Here is a 19,783-nt window from a genome sequence, read left to right on the forward strand (position 1 = left end):
CGATACCAGACCAGGTGAGGGTTGCCTCGGTGACCCGGTCGCAGAAAAGGTCGGTGCCTTTTCTGGACGGGGTTTCTTCGATGGCAGCTCGGACGATGGCGAGGTCGATGACTTTCCTTCATCGATGGTCCGAGACTTCCGGTGTCGATGCCGATGTTTCTCTCTATGATCTCTTCGGTCCTGAGGGGAGGTAGAGTTAGTCGAAGGCCGAGAAGTCATCGACGCCAGGCGGTCACTGGCCGGTGGCCGATACTGGCGCGAAGTGGACGGTGCCGGTTCAGATGACATCGATGCAAGAGACGGCATCAGGGTTTGAGAACGGAAGAGAAGTTCCATTTTCTCCATTCTGGCCTTGCGACCTTTTGGTGTCATTAAGGCACATTTGGTGCAGGTCAAGACATCATGCTCGCACCCAAGACACATTACACAGACTTTATGAGGGTCTGTTATGGCAATGGTGCAAGTACAGTCCGGGCACCGACGGAACCACCAACACTATGGCCTCTGAAAAAATTGAGCCGCGGTACGGTCGACGGCCAGTAGGCCGTGAGGGCCAAACAACTGGAATCGACAGAAAATGGGTAAAAACTTACTGGAATCGACCGAAAATGGGTAAAAATTTTCATATCCCTGTGGGATATGAAAGTTTTTAGTAATTCCATGAGGAAAATTCCTGTCAGGAATCTCGGTGGAGTTCCTTAACCCGCGTGGCTACTACTGCGCAGAAAAAAGAAGACTGAAGAGGGGCCCCTGCTAGCTGCAGGTTTAATGCCATGCTGGGCATGCCCAATAGGTGCCAGTCAAAGTTCTAGAAACTTTGACAAAAGTGTTCCGTGATTGGGCTCCATCCTATGATGTCCCCCATATGTGAGGACTATCATCCTGCTTGTCCTGTGAGAAACGTTATGCAGAAAGCACTGCAGGACACTTTCCTATTTCTTTAAATTAATACATCTGAAGATAAATCTTTAGAACCTTTTAATTTTGCATGCACAACTTTAACTCTGTATTTTTCCCTTCATGCTGTAGGAAACTATACCTTGAGAGAAAAATGCTTCCAAAACTGCACAAGAAACCTTGAAGGCTTTTTTAACCCACATTTTAAATCTGGCCTTTACAGTCATAATGAAAATGTTGTATTTAGTTAAACACCTAAAAATAAAACATTTCCATACCTAGTTTTCTTCCAGTCACGTACCTGACAATGTAACTAATCCATCTTGTTCCAAAGTCTCAGGGTTTATTCTTATGGCTGTCATACTGTGATTGTTCGCATCTCGGTATAGTAAATAACCCTGTTATACATTTAAAAAAATTCCTTGAATTATATGTCTAGCTTTCGGGACTTATGTTTTTCCAAAGTATCAGAAAGTCGAAATTAAAATAAAATATAAATGTTATATTCTCCTACCTGAGCAAATCCTAACCAAGACTTCTTTTCTTTTCTACTTTTGATGCGGGATGTAGAATTGTACACATGTCCCTGTAAAAATCAATGAAAATCAACTTAGCTCTCTGTACAGGTATGGCGATATTTATTTGAGAAGAAATTGAAACGAGTACAAATAGAGAGACCATCTACAGTGACTGAGGAAATCATTTATTTTAGTAAAAAGCAGTATGATCCCAGAATATGGTTATTAAAATCTTTGAAGGAGTCATTTTACCCTCACTGTTCCACTGTATCCAGAGCCAATTTTGTAAAGGCCATCTTTACATAAGAGATAGAGAAAGAAACCATCACTCTGAAGCAAGCACTGGTCATCTTCATCTACAGGGATTTCCTTCAATGTCCACTTCTGCATCAGGGCTGCTTTCTTAATCCCATTACTAAACCAGTCCTGGATCTGGATCTTGCCCACCAAAACTGCTTGTATACTCCTTTGAAGGGAATTCAAAATAGTTGGCACCTTAAAAGACAAATAAAATGTGGTTAGAGAGTTGAAAAACAGCACAACTGATGAGGAAAACAATTAAAAAACTGTAACAGAATACTGTACATATGACCATTACAAATTTCCAAACTCAAATCTGTCACTGCCACAGGCCCCACAAAAAAATGTAGTTAAAATTAAACCAGCCAAACAAAAATTGAGTCAAAATGCATGCATCCAAAGGATCCAAAATATCACAAATAATGAATGTAGTTGAGTGATAGAAGTCCAAAGAACAACAGAGAAGTTCTTATATATTAAACAATTTTATTCTAGAGCTTTGAAAAGAGGTTTAGAGGTAGTTGATGCAACGGTGAGTTAAAATTAAACCTACATTTTAATCTATTCCTCTAAGAATTATATCATAAAGGCTTCAGTATACTATCATATCCTCATCTCCCACTTCTGGTTAGGTATAAAAAAAAAAAAAATTTGCCATGTGACATGGCATTATCTAATAACATTTCTATGCACTACCATATATAAAGTTCACACAATTAGATTGCAGGTTGATAGATACCTTTATTATTGGGGGAGTAACTAATTTTGACTAGCTTTTAATGCCTATAAACCCTTCAGCATAACTGTGCAAAATGTTTCCAACATGATGACCTTACTGAGAATTATAAAATGGCAATGAACAGCACTGCAACACCATTGACTTCCAAAGATTTTGACTTATACCATTACCACAGCATACTACATTCTTGATCCTTCAGCTGCCATCTATAAATATCCTTACTGTTATTTTTATAGCACTACTGGACATACTCATCACTGTACAAACACATAAGAGAAAGTCCCTGCTCCAAGGAGCTTACAATCTATTCAGGATAAACATACATGTCAAACAAGAATTTGTACGAAGTTATTATAGAGAAGTACTTGGGATTTAAAAGCAGTTTCAAAAAGGTGAGTTTTTAAACTGGATTTGAATAGGGCCAGAGAGGGAGCATGATGCACAAACTCAGTCTATTCCAGGTACATAGCAAAGCAAGGAGAAAGCAAAGTTAGGATTTGGCAGTGGGAGAGACAGGCACAGGTAAGAATAACTTGCCCAACGAATGGCATTCACAAGGAAGGATGTATGATGGGAGAAAAAAATGAAAGGTAATGAGAAGCTGCAGAGTGCCTTTATAGGCAAGTAAGAGAAGCTGAACTGTATGCAGAAGCAGAAAGGGACCCCTTGTTCCAAGGAATTAGGAATGCATCTGATGCAATATCATCAAGTGCTGGTCTCTTGGAACAAGAGAGTAATAGCTTCTGATTTGATGGAGATGTGAAGAGAGGCATTCTCAAAGCGAAAAAACTGCTGGGCTACTGAACGGAGAGACCATTCGTGAGTTGAAGGCAAATAAAGTATCTATTAGAAAGCAGAGTTGCTTACCTGTAACAGATGTTCTCACAGGACAGCAGGATGTTAGTCCTCACATATGGGTGACATCACAGGATGGAGCCCAATCACGGAACACTTTTGTCAAAGTTTCTAGAACTTTGACTGGCACCTACTGGGCATGCCTAGCATGGCACTAACCCTGCATTCAGCAGGGGTCCCCCTTCAGTCTCATCTTATAGTAAAAAGTACGTGCGAAAAATAAAATTAAAAAACGTAAGCGAACCCAACTCCGCGGGGTGGCGGGTGGGTTTCGTGAGGACTAACATCCTGCTGTCCTGTGAGAACACCTGTTACAGGTAAGCAACTCTTGCTTTCTCACAGGACAAGCAGAATGGTAGTCCTCACATATGGGTGAGTACCGAGCTGAGGATGCCCGAGCAATATACCAAATGCGCCCAAAAGGCGTGCAACTGGCACAACAGGGGTGGAATTTGGCAAGGAGGGCATCCTGAAACCCTGAACGGGTTAGTGGAAGGACGTTGGGTAGTTAAACTGAAAACAAGTTGCGTAGAACAGATTGGCAGAAGATAAAATCTTAGTCTGCCAGCCTTATCTAAGCAATAATAAGAACATAATTTTATTTATTTATTTATTTATTTAAAAGCTCTTCTATACCGTTGTTAAGTTAGATAACCATCACAACGGTTTACAGCAAGGCACGATAATGAATAAAGTAAGTGGTATGGATTACAATTAATCATGTGCCATCATAGTGCGGTAACAATTCACTTCAATAAAATGTGTGTACATTAAGTTTGTCTGTAGGGAGCATAGTAGACGGAAAGAATTTAACTTTAATGTGCATTTGTAGGTTACTAATAACAATTTCTAGTTTGGTGCATCCTGATCAAACAACTGTTTTTTTCCTTCTCTTTATCTTTATAAAAAGCTTGTTTAAATAGCCAGGTTTTCAGATTGGATTTGAATATTTTGAAGTTTCTCTGCAGTCTTATTTCGAGTGGCATGGTGTTCCATAGCACGGGGCCAGCCAGTGATAGTGTTCTCTCCCTAACTTGCGTGAGGCGTGCTGTTTTGACAGAGGGGACAGTTAGTAGAGCCTTATTAGCAGATCTCAGGTTTCTTTGTGGGACATGTACGTGCAGTGCAGTGTTAAGCCAGTCAGCTTTTTCATCATGGATTAGTTTATGTATTATGCATAAGGCTTTATATTGAATTCTTTGTTCAATTGGGAGCCAGTGTAGATCGGCAAGCGTTCCTGTATTGTGATCATTCTTTTTTTTGCCAGTCAAAATTCTAGCAGCTGAATTTTGTAATATTTGTAGTGGCAGAATTGTGAATTGTGGTAGTCCTAAAAGTAGGGAGTTGCAGTAGTCTGTACTTGCGAATATCATTGCCTGCAAAACTGTGCGGAAATTGTTTAGTGTTAGTAGAGGTTTAAGTCGTCTTAGGATCATTAGTTTCGCATATCCTTCCTTTATTTTCAAGGAGATGTGTTGTTTCATGTTTAGCTCAGGGTCAATTATTACTCCTAGATTTCGTACTTTAGTTGCTAGCTCAGCGGTTTGGTTATTTTTAGTAGTGAGTGTTGGTTGGATGTGGTGTACATTTTTACGTTCAAGGTGTAAGAATTCCGTTTTGTCGATGTTTATTACCAGTTCCATCTGATTTAAGAGCTGTTTAATTATCTCAAGATACATATTAGCAAGTTTCATAAGAACATAAGAATATGCCATACATAAGAATATGCCATACTGGGTCAGACCAAGTATGATGGACCCTTGGTCTGCCCCAGTATGGGTCCATCAAGCCCAGCATCCTGTTTCCAACAGTGGCCAATCCAGGCCATAAGAACCTGGCAAGTACCCAAAAACTAAGTCTATTCCATGTTAACGTTGCTAGTAATAGCAGTGGCTATTTTCTAAGTCAACTTAATTAACAGCAGGTAATGGACTTCTCCTCCAAGAACGTATCCAATCCTTTTTTAAACACAGCTATACTAACTGCACTAACCACATCCTCTGGCAACAAATTCCAGAGTTTAATTGTGCATTGAGTGAAAAAGAACTTTCTCCGATTAGTTTTAAATGTACCACATGCTAACTTCATGGAGTGCCCCTTAGTCTATTATTCGAAAGAGTAAAAAACCGATTCACATCTACCCGTTCTAGACCTCTCATGATTTTAAATACCTCTATCATATCCCCCCTCAGCCATCTCTTCTCCAAGCTGAAAAGTCCTAACCTCTTTAGTCTTTCCTCACAGGTGAGCTGTTCCATTCCCTTTATCATTTTGGTAGCCCTTCTCTGTACCTTCTCCATCGTAATTATATCTTTTTTTAGATGTGGGGACCAGAATTGTACACAATATTCAAGGTGCGGTCTCACCATGGAGCGATACAGAGGCATTATGACATTTTCCGTTTTATTCACCATTCCCTTTCTAATAATTCCCAACATTGTTTGCTTTTTTTTTTTTTTTTTTACTGCCGCAGCACACTGAACTGACAATTTCAATGTGTTATCCACTATAATGGGCTGCGAAGGTATGGAGAGAACTCCAGGTAGCAGCCTTACAAATATCAGCAAGCGGCACCGAACGGAAGTGCGCCACTGATGTCGCCATGGCCCTGATAGAGTGTGCTTTCACACGGTCTTGTAGCAGAATGCCTGCTTGCTGGTAACAAAAAGAAATACAGTCTGCTAACCAGGAGGAGAGAGTCTGCTTTCCCACAGGATTTCCCAATTTGATGGTGTCGAAAGAAACAAACAATTGAGTGGATTTCCTGTGAGCCGACGTGCAGTCTAGATAGAAGGCTAGGGCACGTTTGCAGTCTAAGGAATGCAGAGCCTGTTCTCCTGGGTTGGAATGGGGCCTGGGAAAAAAGGTAGGAAGGATGATGGATTGATTAATATGAAATTCCGATATTACCTTTGGAAAAACTTAGGGTGAGTGCGGAGCACTACCCTGTCATGCAGAATTTTAGTGTAAGGCGGGTAGGTAACTAAAGCCTGCAACTCACTAACTCTGCAAGTGGAGGTAATAGCGAGAAGAAAAACTACTTTCCAGGTGAGATAGCGGAGATCACAAGAGTGGAAAGGCTCAAACGAAGATTTCATGAGCCACCCCAAAACCACATTAAGGTCCCAAGCAGGGGCCGGTGGGCGCAGTGGAGTTTTTAAGTGGAGCAAGCCTCTCTTGTAGCGTGTTACTAAGGATTGTGTTGAAATAGCGACATCCCCCATGCCCTTATGAAACGCAGATACCGCGCCAACATGCACCCTGATGGAGGAAGTTTTCAGGCCTGATCTAACAGGTGCCAGAGATAGTCCAGAAACTTCACCGTGGAACAAGTGAAGGGGTCTATGGACATGGAAGTGCACCAGATCGTAAACCTCTTCCATTTAGAACAATAAGAACTTCTAGTGGAAGGCTTTCGTGAAGCTACCAGGACACGGCACACCGAATCTGAAAGGTTAAGAGGCTGGAGTATTAACCTTTCAACATCCAGGCAGTCAGAGATAGGACCTGGAGGTTGGGGTGGCGCAGGTATCCATCGCTCTGAGTTATCATAAGCGGATCCATCCCCAGAGGAATGTGCCAGCGTACTGATAGGTCCTGGAGGATTGGGAACCACACTTGGCGTGGCCAGTGAGGGGCTATTAGAATCATTATGCCCTTGTCCCTCCGTAACTTCACGAGAATCTTCAATATGAGTGGAAGTGGAGGGTACGCATAGAGGAGACCGCTGGCCCACGAGAGGGCGAAAGCGTCCCTTGATTGCTAGTGGTGGCTGCGAGTTAGAGAGCAGAAGTTTTCTACTTTACGGTTATGAACTGACGCAATGAGGTCTATGTGAGGGTAACCCCAACGTTGGAATATTGTGTCCGCTAGCGTGGGGTTGAGAGACCACTCGTGCGGATGAAACATGCAACTCAACTTGTCCGCCAAGACATTGTCCACGCCCGGCAAGTAGGTGGCTGTGAGGTACATCTAGAGGGAAAGGGCCCACGCCCATATCTGTGCAGCTTCCTGACACAAGAGGTAGGAGCCCATTCCCCCTTGCTTGATGATGTACCACATCGCCACCTGATTGTCTGTTTGAATCAGGATAGCTCTGTTCGAAAGGCGATCCTGAAAAACCTTGAGGGCATATCTGATCGCACAAAGCTCCAGGAAATTTATCTGGATGTTTGGCTTCCTCTGGAGACCAGGTTCACTGGGACTGTAGGTCGCCGACATGAGCACCCCACCCTAGGTTGGAGGCATCTGTTGCCAAGGTAATTTGAGGTTCTGGAGCCAGAAATGGAAGGCCTTGAAGCAGACTGGCGTTATGTATCTACCAGGTGAGCAACAGGCGGAGCTGTGTGGTAAAGTGAACAATCCTGGACATTGGTTGACAAGCTTGAACCCACTGGGATTTTAGGGTCCACTGCATTATTCATGGCTAGGCGGGCCATCCGAGTGACATGCACCGCCGACGCCATGTGACCCAGCAGTATGAGGAAGTGACGAGCAGTTGAGGATACTTGAGTCTGTAATTGATGCGAGAAATCAGCAGGCACTGAAGAAAGTTGACGCAGCATTTCATGGTGGTCCTTTAGCTGCGCCACAGCCTCATGGATTTTGTCTCCGAAGAGATTATCACCAGCACAGGGCAGGTCAGCCAACCTGTCCTGTACCTCTGGTCTTAGAAACATAGAAATGACATAGAAATGACGGCAGAAGAAGACCAAATGGCCCATCCAGTCTGCCCAGCAAGCTTCACTCATTTTTTCTCTCATACTTATCTGTTTCTCTTAGCTCTTGGTTCTATTTCCCTTCCACCCCCACCATTAATGTAGAGAGCGGTGATGGAGCTGCATCCAAGTGAAATAACTAGCTTGATTAGTTAGAGGTAGTAGGGGTAGTAACCGCCGCAATAAGCAAGCTACACCCATGCTTATTTGTTTTTACCCAGATTATGTTATACAGCCCTTATTGGCTGTTTATCTTCTCCCCTGCCGTTGAAGTAGAGAGCTATGCTGGAAATTCGTGATGTATCAGTCTTTCTCCCATGCCGTTGAAGCAGAGAGCCATGCTGGATATGCATCGAGAGTGAAGAATCAGGTACATTTGGTTTGGGGTAGTAACTGCCGTAACAAGCCAGCTACTCCCCGCTTTGTGAGTGCGAACCCTTTTTTCTTCTCCCCTGCCGTTGAAGCAGGTCAGAGGATTTCAAACAGGCCCACCTTCTTGCACTAATCCCCGCTGCAGACACCCTAGAGGCAGTGTCAAATATATTGTACGCAGCGCGGACCTCATGCTTGCCCGCATCCAGGCCTTTTTGAGCCAGAGCATTAAGCTCATCCTGGAATTGGTCAGGTAAAGATTCAGGGAAATCTTGGATCTTCTTAAAAAGGTTTCTGTTATACTGGGTCATGTATAACTGGTAGGAAGCAATGCGAGATATATAAGCATTGATCCATGAAAGACCCGTCTGCCAAAAGCATCTAGGGATTTCTGCTCCTTCCCTGGAGGTATGGAGGAATGAGGTTTGGAACACTGTGCCTTTTTCTGGGCTGATTCCACAACCACAGACTGATGATCCAGTTGTGATCTTTGAAACCCAGGAGCTGACTGTACAAGATAGGTGGTATCTGACTTACGGTTGACAGGCGGAACCAAACCTGGGTGCTCCCAATTCCTCTTTAGAAGATCAATTAGGATTTCATGAATAGGAATAGACATGATTTCCTTAGGAGCATCAAGAAACTGGAGTACTTCCAGCATCTTATGCCGTGAATCCTCTTCTGTCTGAAGCTGAAATGGAATTGTCTCAGACATTTCTTTAATGACGTTAATAAAGGACAGATCCTCTGGAGGAGAACATCTTCTCTCTTCAGGAGGAGAGGGCTCTGAAGGGAGATCATCTGTATCCTGGGAAGAATCATCAGTCCAAGGATCATAAGGTTGATCACCAGCTCCCTGAGGATCTTCAGAGAGGAGAAATGGCATTATTCCTGAAGGGCCAGTCCTAGGCATCAATGGCATCTGAAGAGGCACCAATGGCATCGATGGAGGCACCAACGGAACCGGCGACATCGATGGATGAGTCGGTGGCAGAATTCCAGACAGAGGAATGGGTATCTGTGTTTCTTCGCCTTCCAATGACAAAGGTATCAGCGTCGATGGAAGAGGACATACTGGTGTCCTTGGATCCAGTGGTAGAAGGGCACCAATCAACGCATCCAGTCTACCCAGTAGCAGTGCAAATGCCATGGGAATCGGATCAGCGACCAGCTCGGGCACCGGTGTCGATGGAGGCTGGAAGCCCTGCAGTGCGCTTTACCTATGGCCTCTTGGATCATCTGATCCAATTCCTCACGGAAGCCTGGGGCATGTAACCCCGGCTCCAGAGAAGGAGGCAATAGAGGCATAGCCAGAGGGTTCACCGATAAAAGTGGAGTCGTGGCTCCCTGCACCGATGAAGGTGGGGAATGCCTCAGTGACCCAGTCACAGAGGCATTCCTCTGTGGAATGGGGCCTTCTCTGGACGGAATTTCTTTGTCGGTGGCTCTGTCGACGCTGATGCCGGGGACTTGCCAGGATCAGCGGACTGAGCCTTCCAATGCCAGTGTCGACGCTTTTCACGATGTTCTCCTCGGTCCTTCTCTTGAGGCGATGAGGAAGAAGTCGACACCTTCGGAGTAGTCAAAGCCGGTCGGGCAGCACCGGTGTCCCGCTGCTGGCGAGAGGTTGATGGCACCGGCTCAGACGAAGTCAAAGCAGTCAATGGAGTCGGGGGTTTTGAATGAAAAAGAAACTCCATCTTCTCTAAGCGGGCTTTATGGCCCTTCAGCGTCATTTGGGCACATCTGGTGCAAGTTAGAGTATTATGGCCGGACCCCAAGCACAATACACAAACTCTATACGGGTCTGTGATGGACGGAAAAAAAAAAGAGACTGAAGGAGGACCCCTGCTGGATGCAGGGTTAGTGACAAGCTGGGCATGCCCAGTAGGTGCCAGTCAAGTTCTAGAAACTTTGACAAAAGTGTTCCGTGATTGGGCTCCACCCTGTGATGTCACCCATATGCGAAGGCTACCATCCTGCTTGTCCTGTGAGAACATTGTCTTTGCCAAGGAAATATAAAGCAGAAAGATGAATTTTTTGAAACTACCCAATTCCAAATATTGAATGCCTCTGCATAAATTTGTTGAACTTGTTTTTATGTAAAATAATGCTACGTGACTGTCCATTTGAATTTGAACTGAGTGCCTTACCCCTTCTTTGAAGACTTGGCGAATTCTGTAGATTGCTCCAAATTCTAGAAGACTGGATTCTTAAATCAACCATGCACCCTAAGAAAAATCTTCACATCAAATGTTCTTTAGATGAGCTCCATCCATATTTATTTATTTATTAAATTTAAAGCAGAGACAACAAAAGATTTAATGGTTGCCTCCACCACCGCAAAGAGCATACTAGTTCTGTTGGAATTGGTATCCTTTGGGATAATGCATGAAGGTGCTGTTTCCAGCTGGACTTTCGTTGCCACTGTGTTTTCTCATGTTTAAGCATGCCAATGGTGCGATATGGACAGTGTCTGCCATATGACCTAAACTTTTCATGAAAGTTTTTGCAGTCATTGAAGGACTTAACACTGTATGAACAACCTTCATTAGTGTTCACATTTTTGAAGAGAAAGAAAAGATTTTCACTGAATTGAGTTCAGTTGTGCACCTATGAATTCCAGTTGAGTTGGAATAAGCTTTGTGATTTTTTTTCCAACTTCACTATGAATTCTAATACCGGTAGAGTATTCAGTGCAAACTCCATATTTTTCTCAGAGTGCAAGATGTGCTCAATATTAACCAAACATTCAAGTATAGAAAACCCTTGACATTGTACTTTCCCTGAAATAAGTGGCAACTATGGCTAGACATTTGGTTAAAGTCTTGGCATTGCTGCTAGACTGAATGGGAGAGCATGGTATTGGTAATGAGTTGCTAGAGTAATCAGAAAATATTTTGTGATTATTTCCCGATTTAGCACCTGCAACACAAAGACGTAGAAAACAATTTTTAGCACTGAAGTCTCAGGTAGTTCAGATGGGAATGTTATTTATTCTGAAATATCCATGTAAGTGCCTCATAAAATGTGAAGGAAATATGTATATCTTTTTACATGTGGATCAATTAATACAATATATTCAGAGTAAAACTTCACGTACCACTAGCTCCACCCCAAAACCTGATTAGCCTAGTCTTAAGTGATATGAAGTGATTCTCTCCAACAAATAAAAGTAATCCCAGTTAGATGTGCTTTTAAATATTAAAATTAGAGAATGTTTGGGAAATGTGTACCTTGGTTTCAAATGTGGGCTAGACACAGGTAGATAAAACAATGAAAATGTGTTTAATGAACGGAATTAATTGATCGATAATTAAGTGTAATAGCATATATTATTAAGAAGTACTGTTTAAGTACATTATTCGGTCAATATATTGAGAATTGTTGGTAATATCTTTTCTTTACATTGTTAATTCTAAATTGGTTTTATAAACCTGTGATTAATTTAAGAAATCTATGCTTAAATTGATTGTAAATTCAATAAATATAAAATAAAAAAAATATATATTTTGTGTGTCTTGTGAATTGGGATATGGAAATAAGCACTCTCGAGATCCATAGTTGTTAGTTATTATCTTTTTTCTAGATAAAATCTTTAGATACTATTCTACTTTACTTGAATCTCTCTTAAAACAAGTGTTCCATTTTCTGAGATTCAAGATTGGGATAAAGTTCATTGACTTCTTGGGTATCAGAAAATATCTAGAGTTAAACCTTTTCCCTCTTTGGGACTATGGAACATGTTCTACTGCATTAGTCAGTAAGAGGGATTTTAGTTAATGTTGAAGTATTTTTAGTTCTTCTTTTGACTGGTGATATGGACAAGGAATCATTAAAGATGGAAAAGACTGAAAATTTTGATAACCCTCCCTAATAATTTTCAGAACCCACAGATCTGCTGTGATATGGACCCATTATGGAAGAAAAAACTGAAGTCTTTCCCCCCACTGGGATACTCTGCAATGGGTGCTGACTGTCTGAAAACCTGACTGGGCTTTTGAATAATCTGAAGAGACTGCTTTTGTTGTGGTCTACATCTATTACATGCTCGATTTTGTTGAGGTTGTTGCTATGGATATAGACATGAGTAGTAATATAGATAAGTTGAGTATCTTCTTCTAGCATAATTATACAATGGATTGAGGTCTTGATACTGATATCTTCTCTAGGAAGGTTGGTCTTACATTGCTGTAAATAAAGTTTGTAAAGCTATGCAATGCTCTATTATTTCTACTGCTTCTTTAACCTTTTCCCCAAATCATCATGAACATAGAGCATCTGCTATCTTATCGTGAACATATTCACGGTGCCCGGATGCTTTTAACCAGGAGAGCCTTCTTGTTGCTATATAGTTACAGCCGATGTTCTAGAAGTATCATAAGCATAGAGGAAACGTTTTGTGCAGCCTTATTCAAAATAAGAATTTTTCTTGCTCTCCTTGATATTACAAAAGGGAAGACTTTTTTTTTTTTTTGCAAGAAATTATAAAGATAATGTACCATCTGCAACTAATATGCTAATATTCTGGAATTCCACATTACTGTTTGGAACAGCTGCTCGCCATTGTCATCTAACAAATCAGGAGGGGAATGGAGAAGACTTCATTTCTTAACTTTCTTCATGGCTGATTCCACCATTACAGAGTCATGGGGCAGTTGAATCTTGGAGTGCCCTGGACACTGCTGGACTCTATTTGATATCAATATTTTTTGCTACTGGAAACACTTGTTTAAATCATCTGGGAGGAACACTATGGTGAAGATTTTCATCCTTTTATTAGAATACAATTTTCTCTAGTAGAAGAACAAAAAGAATCTACACATTTTCTTTTAACATTTTCTAAAATAGTGAATTAGAATATTGTATAACAAACACCAGGGAGTAAAATGTAGCAAATCAAGGCATCAATGACTGCTTCATGCTGCAATTTGTCAAGAAACCAACCAAAGGGTAATCATAATGGATCTAGTTCTCACTGGAACACAGGATCTGGTGCAAGAGATAAAGGTCTTAGATATGCTTGGCAAATATGATCATAATGTAATTAAATCAGGGGAAACGGATCGGCCGAGAGTTCCAGAGCAGCCAGCAGCCTCCCAGCGCTCGACTGCTGCACACCTGCCCCTGCAAATGCGCCCGAAAAGCCCTCCCCACCGGGGAGGCAGCAATCACAACAGCTGGAGGAAAGGCGGCTCGCCAGCCACTCACCACAGCACGAGCATTGGCTCGTGCACAGTATGCTGGTGCCGAAGAAGCACGGGGCAGACGCCGGCAGCCGCAGGAGGGGGGGGGGGGGGGGGGGGAAGAAGAATGGGAGGAAAGAAAAAACACCGACCTCACTTACAACGTCCGTCCGTCCCCCGGCCCTAGTAACACACTGCCCCGAAGTAACTGACCAAAACAAATCCACTTTTTTTTTTGTAAACCAAAAAACTTTAACAGCAGACAAGAGAAGAAAAGGATACTTCCCTGAAGAGCTGGCAAAGGCTGAAGGAGACTGGAGCTGAGGGAGGAGGGAGCTGGACCACCAGCTGTCACCCCGCCAGCCAAGAGCAAATTTAGGGTTCCCAACCCCTGCTCGTCCAATGTCTACAAATCAGGAAGGATGGTCCCACCAGGACCTCACAACTCCCTGACAGGCCAAAGCTGAATTCTCTCATTCCTTTTTTTTTTTTAATCTAGCTTGGATCAGAACCGCAGGTTTTGCACCACCTCCATCTGCTGGAGACAGAGAAATACTGAGGAGCAGCAGGTGGCACACCAGATTAACAGAGGGTGCTCTCGAAGTTTTTCTCTGTCTCCACCTGCTGGAAGGGAGGCAAAACCCAGCTGTCTGGACTGATCCGGGTACGTATAGAGAATGATAATTTACTTAAAAAAACACACGAAAACATTGTCACTTCAGACAAAACAAAAATCTTTCCACTCTTCACTGACAAAAAAATTCAGAATAAAAAATATAAAAACCAAGTACACCAAGGTAGGCCAAATCAAAAAACCTAAAAGACCAGTCATCAAAACCAGGTATGCCTGCAAAAATAAATAGGTCTTTACTTTTTTTCCTAAAATGGGAAAGATGTCTCTTCCCTTAATCCCTGAGGAAGTGTATTCCACCAGGTGGAGTCTACAACTCCAAACATTCTCTTCCATATTCTTTTCAAATGATTTTCCTTAAAGCACAGTACAATCAACAAGGATTTCTCTGCTGAGTTTAAGGCCCAAAATGGCACTTATTCGTGCCACAACCTCTTGAACTAGAAGATGCCTTCATCCCTTAATATTTTATACACTAATGTTAATAGCTTGAATAAAACCCAGACAGACATGGGTAGCCAATGTAACTTGCATAATTTTGCTGGTATGTGCTCATACCTGGACATGAAAGAAAAATGAGTAAGGGAGACTGAGCTGAGAAAACTAAAATAAGGAAGATCAGAAATAGGGCTAAAGTAAAAAGCTGAAAACTGGAGAAATGCCAGACTTACCATAGCATGATTTATATACTTACAAAGCCTATCACAGTGATAGAACCAAGATACCCCAAAATGAAGATTTCCATGCTGAAGGAGGCTCTTTATTTAACAACCAATACAATTAAGGTAATAAAAATGTTTGTCTTTTTAAAATAAAAAGCAACAAATTGTTTTAATTTAAAATTCTTTCCAAATTCCTAATTCATGAAAACATGAAAAACAGCACATCTAAAATAAAATTTCTCATAAAAATACCTGTAAAATAAGTTTAGTGTTGTTTTGAAAATTGGAGTTTAAACATAATCACGTTAACTTTCCTGCTGAAGAGCAAATGAGCAAAAATCACAAGTACATTTGGCTAAAGAACATGCTGTAAAGGCATCTTTTCCATAGTCTCTTTCATAGATAATTTTTAAAATATTAAACCAATGCAGTCACATTGTACAAACCTAAAAAATAAAAGAAACTACTTTTTGTGGCACAAAAAAAATCATCTTATAACTGTTAATATATAGGTATTGAAGGAAAAACATGTAAAATACACACCTGAATAGCTTGGCAAGCATGGCTGCCATTGTTGGTGAGAATAGCTGAAATGGCCTGCAGCGTCCTTCCTGTTTCTCCCCATGCAACTACCAGACTGAAGAGGCAAGCGCAGGACAGGGCAGTCAGGGAATGCCCAACACTGTCATTCATTCCTGTACTGCGCACAGTTATTTCTAAAAGGAGCTGAAAGAGAGACTCTGTGGACAGAATACACAAGAGTTAGTCAGATGTAAGAAAATAGCATTGTAAATATGAAACTAACTTTTCATCGTTGTCTTCTGCTTGATATTTAATCAGGAAGTATCACATTGGAGAAATTACTTACCTGATAATTTCGTTTTCCTTAGTATAGAGAGATGGAGTCAGGACCAATGGGTATAGTGTGCTCCTGATAGCAGTTGGAGATGGAGTCAGATTTCAAATGACGTCAGCACTATAGATACCCGTGCACAAAGCTCTGCTCTTCCGTATTCTCCTCAAAAAGCAATTGTGGATATATGTGTGTTTGGATAACTTGGTTAACTTGAACTGGTTGACGTGGATTATAGCTGGAGACTGCCAATGCACTCAACCGAGAAACGCCGACACCCGGTAACTATGGGTGTCTTAACTAGGGGTAAAGCGTGGCTTGTCTTGCTCTCGAGGATAGTCACTCGAGGTTTCCGTATTCTGAGGCAGCCATCTGTCTACACTAAGGAAAACGAAATTATCAGGTAAATAATTTCTCCATTTCCTAGCGTGTAGCAGATGGACTCAGGACCAATGGGATGTACAAAAGCTACTCCCAAACCGGGTGGAAGGCTGCCCTTGGCCCACTTAGTACTGCCCTTGCAAATGCTGTGTCCTCCCGGGCCTGAACATCCAGGTGGGTAGAACCTCAAGAAAGTGTGAATGGAGGACCATATCGCCACCCGACAGATCTCGGCGGGTGACAGCATCTTTGTTTCTGTCCAGGACACTGCCTGGGCTCTGGTGGAATGGGCCTTGACTGTAGAGGTGGAGGCTTCCCTGTCTCTACATAGGCTGCCTTGATTACTTCTTTGATCCAACGGGCTATGGTTGCCCGCAAGGCCACTTCCCCTTGTTTCTTCCCGCTGTGAAGGATGAATAGGTGGTCCGTCTTTCGTACGGATTCCGACTTTTCCAGGTATCGGTCTAGTAGTCTGCCGACGTTAAGAAGGCAATAGTCTTCCGAGTCCTTATGCTTGTCTGGAAATGGCAGCGAGATAGTTTGGTTTAGATGGAAATGAGAAACCACCTTTGGAAGGAAGGAAGGGACAATGCGTAGCTGTATGGATCCCGGTGTGAATCTGAGGAATGGTTCCCGATAGGATAGCGCTTGAAGTTCGAAGATACGACGGGCTGAACATATTGCCACTAGGAACGCCATCTTCAAGGTTAGAAGCCATAAAGACAGCCCGCAGGTAGGTCTGAAGGAAGCTCCGTCTAGGAAGTCTAGTACTAGATTGAGGTTCCACAGGGGTACCGGCCACTTTAGTGGTGGTCTGATCTATTTGACTCATCTCAGGAAGCGAGAGACGTCTGGGTGTGAAGATAGACTGATGCCGTCCACTTTGGCTCTGAAGCAAACCAATGCGGCCACCTGAACTTTGATGGAGTTGAGAGACAACTTCTTCTGTAAGCCGACCTGCAGAAATTCCAGGATCGTGGGGATTTTGACTGTCCGCAGAAGTATGTCGCGATCTTCGCACCAGGCTTTGAATATTTTCCATATTTGTATGTAGGTTAGAGACGTGGAAAACTTGCGTGCTCGGAGCAAGGTGTCAATCACTGCCCCCAAGTATCCGCTCTTCTTCAGGCGCGTCCTCTCAATGGCCAGACTGTAAGAGAGAAAAGAGGTGAGTCTTCATGGAGGATCGGTCCTTGGTGGAGCAGATCCCGGTGTAGAGGTAGGGACAGGGGGCTCCCCCCTCCAGCGTACCATGGCCTTCTTGACCAATCCGTGGCCACTAGAAATACTAGCCCCCTGTGGTGTTCTATCTTGCGGATGATCCCGCCAAGTAGTGGCTATGGAGGAAAGGCGTACAGCAGGTCTTCCTGTGGCCAGGTCTGGACAAGGGCATCGATCCCCTGGGATTGTGGGTCTCATCTGCGGCTGAAGAAGTTGGGAACTTGGGCGTTGGACCAGGTTGCCGGAAGATCCATGGCTGGAGTTCCCCAGCGGTTTATTATCAACTGGAATGCTATCGGCGACAGCATCCATTCCCCTGGGTCTAGACTTTCTCTGCTGAGGTAATCCTCAGTGATGATGTCTTTTCTCGCGATGTGGGCGGCTGAGATCCCTTGCAGGTTTGCTTCTGCGCACGCCATTAGGGGGTCTATTTCCAGGGACACTTGTTGGCTTCTGGTTCCTCCATGGTGGTTGATGTAGGTCACTGTTGTGGCGTTGTCTGATATGACTCTGACCGATTCTCCCCGGAGTCTATGACTGAATCGCAGGCAGGCTAGTCTGACTGCTCGGGCTTCCAGTTGGTTGATGTTCCATCCCGACTCTTCCTTGTCCCATTGCCCCTGACCCATCAGTTCCTGGCAGTGGGCTCCCATCCTCGTAGACTCGCATCCATGGTGAGCAAGATCCAGGTCGGTGGGGATAGCCTTACTCCCTTGCTCTGATGGTCTTCTTGTAGCCACCATAGGAGTTGGATCCGTACATCCGCCGGTAATTGGAGGTGAACGGATTAGTCCTGGGACATCAGGTTCCATTGTGACAGTAGGGAACGTTGTAGTGGTTGCATGTGAGCCCTTGCCCATGGGACGACTTCTAGGGTCGATGTCATGAGGCCAAGAACGTGGAGGTAGTCCCATACCGTGGGGCGAGCGCCGTTCAACAGTTTTCTCAACTGGTCCATCAATTTCCTTCTCCTTGTAAGGGGAAGGATGACCTTGTCTTGTTTGGTGTTGAACCGGACTCCAAGGTATTCTAGTGATTGGGAGGGCTGCAGGCAGCTCTTAGTTATGTTGACGACCCACCCAAGATTCTGCAGTAGATTCTTGACTCTGGTGGTCACCTGATGACTTTCTTCTGGAGATTTTGCCCTGATCAGTCAATCGTCCAGGTACGGGTGTATGAGGATTCCTTCTTTCCTCAGTGTCGCTGCCACTACACCATGATTTTGGTGAACGTCCGAGGGGTAGCGCCCGGAACTGGTAGTGGTGGTCCATGATCGTGAAGCATAGAAAGCGCTGGTAGTCGTGATGGACCGGGATGTGCAGATAGGCTTCTGACAGGTCCAGGGAGGTCAGAAATTCTCCCAGCTGTACTGCCCCCTTATGACCGAACATAGGGTTTCCATGTGGAAGTGTGGTACCCTCAGGTAGCGGTTGACAGACTTGAGGTCCAGGATGGGCCAGAAAGTTCCCTCTTTCTTGGGGACGATAAAATAGATGGAATAGTGCCCAGTATTTTGTTGGTGCACGGGCACCGGTGTTATAGCCTCTAGGGAGAGCAATTTTGTCAGTGTGGTTTCCACTGCCATCGTCTTGGAGGGGGAGTGGCATGGGGATTTTACGAATTTGTCTGGAGGGCTGCTGTGGAAGTCCAGATAGTATCCCTCTTAAATGATGGTTAGGACCCACTTGTCTGATGTTATCTTGACCCAACTTTGGTAGAATAGGGCAAGCCTGCCCCCTATGGCTTCTTCCTGTGGATGGGTCTGTTGATTCTCATTGTGGGGTGCAGCTGGGGCCTGGACCTGAGCCGGCTCCCCTCTTGTTGTGTTTGTTCCGAAAGAACTGGCCCCCTGCCTGCGGGGTGAGGTGCTTGGTATGTATTCTTGTACGGTCTAAAGCGCTGTGATCTTCTGCCCTTGGATGTTCGGGGAGAGGGGCGATGGCTTCTTTTGTTCTTCCCTCCGGTTGCCGAGGTACTGGGGATTCGCCCCATTTGTCGGCTAACTTCTCCAGTTCGCTTCCGAACAGGAGGGCTCCTTTAAAGGGCATTCTTATGAGTTTCGTCTTGGAGGTCGCGTCGGCTGACCAGCTTCAGAGACAGAGTTGTCTTCTGGCTGCCACAATGGATGATACGCCCTTGGCTGAGATGTGCACCTGGTCGGACGTCGCATCCATGAGGAAGGATATCGCTGGTTCTGTTTCGACAGGCGTGGTAGCACGTGTCACAATGGCACAGCAGGCAGCGATCTGTAGTGACATAGCTGCTGCAAACGATTGTTTAAGGATGGATTCCTGACATCTGTCCTGAGCATCCTTGAGTGACGCTCTTCCTTCGACTGGAATGGTAGTGTGCTTCGTGACAGCGCAAACCATGGCGTCCACTTTGGGGAACACCAGGAGTTCTTTGGCTGAGGGTTCCAGTGGATATAGGGCTTCTAAGGCCCGTCCTCC

At 43.9% G+C, this 19,783-nt stretch overlaps 1 protein-coding gene across 1 annotated transcript in view; it reads right to left on the reverse strand.

The window, feature by feature from the left end:
- The window catches only part of MYCBP2 (MYC binding protein 2), a 1,075,853-nt gene that overhangs the window by 935,634 nt on the left and 120,436 nt on the right, over positions 1 to 19,783 (reverse strand). The window contains 4 exon segments of the mRNA XM_029603038.1: positions 1,199 to 1,295; positions 1,412 to 1,483; positions 1,668 to 1,910; positions 15,422 to 15,618. Coding sequence (XP_029458898.1) covers positions 1,199 to 1,295; positions 1,412 to 1,483; positions 1,668 to 1,910; positions 15,422 to 15,618 — 609 coding nt within the window.

The sequence above is a fragment of the Rhinatrema bivittatum genome, chromosome 5 (genome assembly GCF_901001135.1).
Source record: "Rhinatrema bivittatum chromosome 5, aRhiBiv1.1, whole genome shotgun sequence".
In the NCBI taxonomy this organism is placed as follows: domain Eukaryota; kingdom Metazoa; phylum Chordata; class Amphibia; order Gymnophiona; family Rhinatrematidae; genus Rhinatrema; species Rhinatrema bivittatum.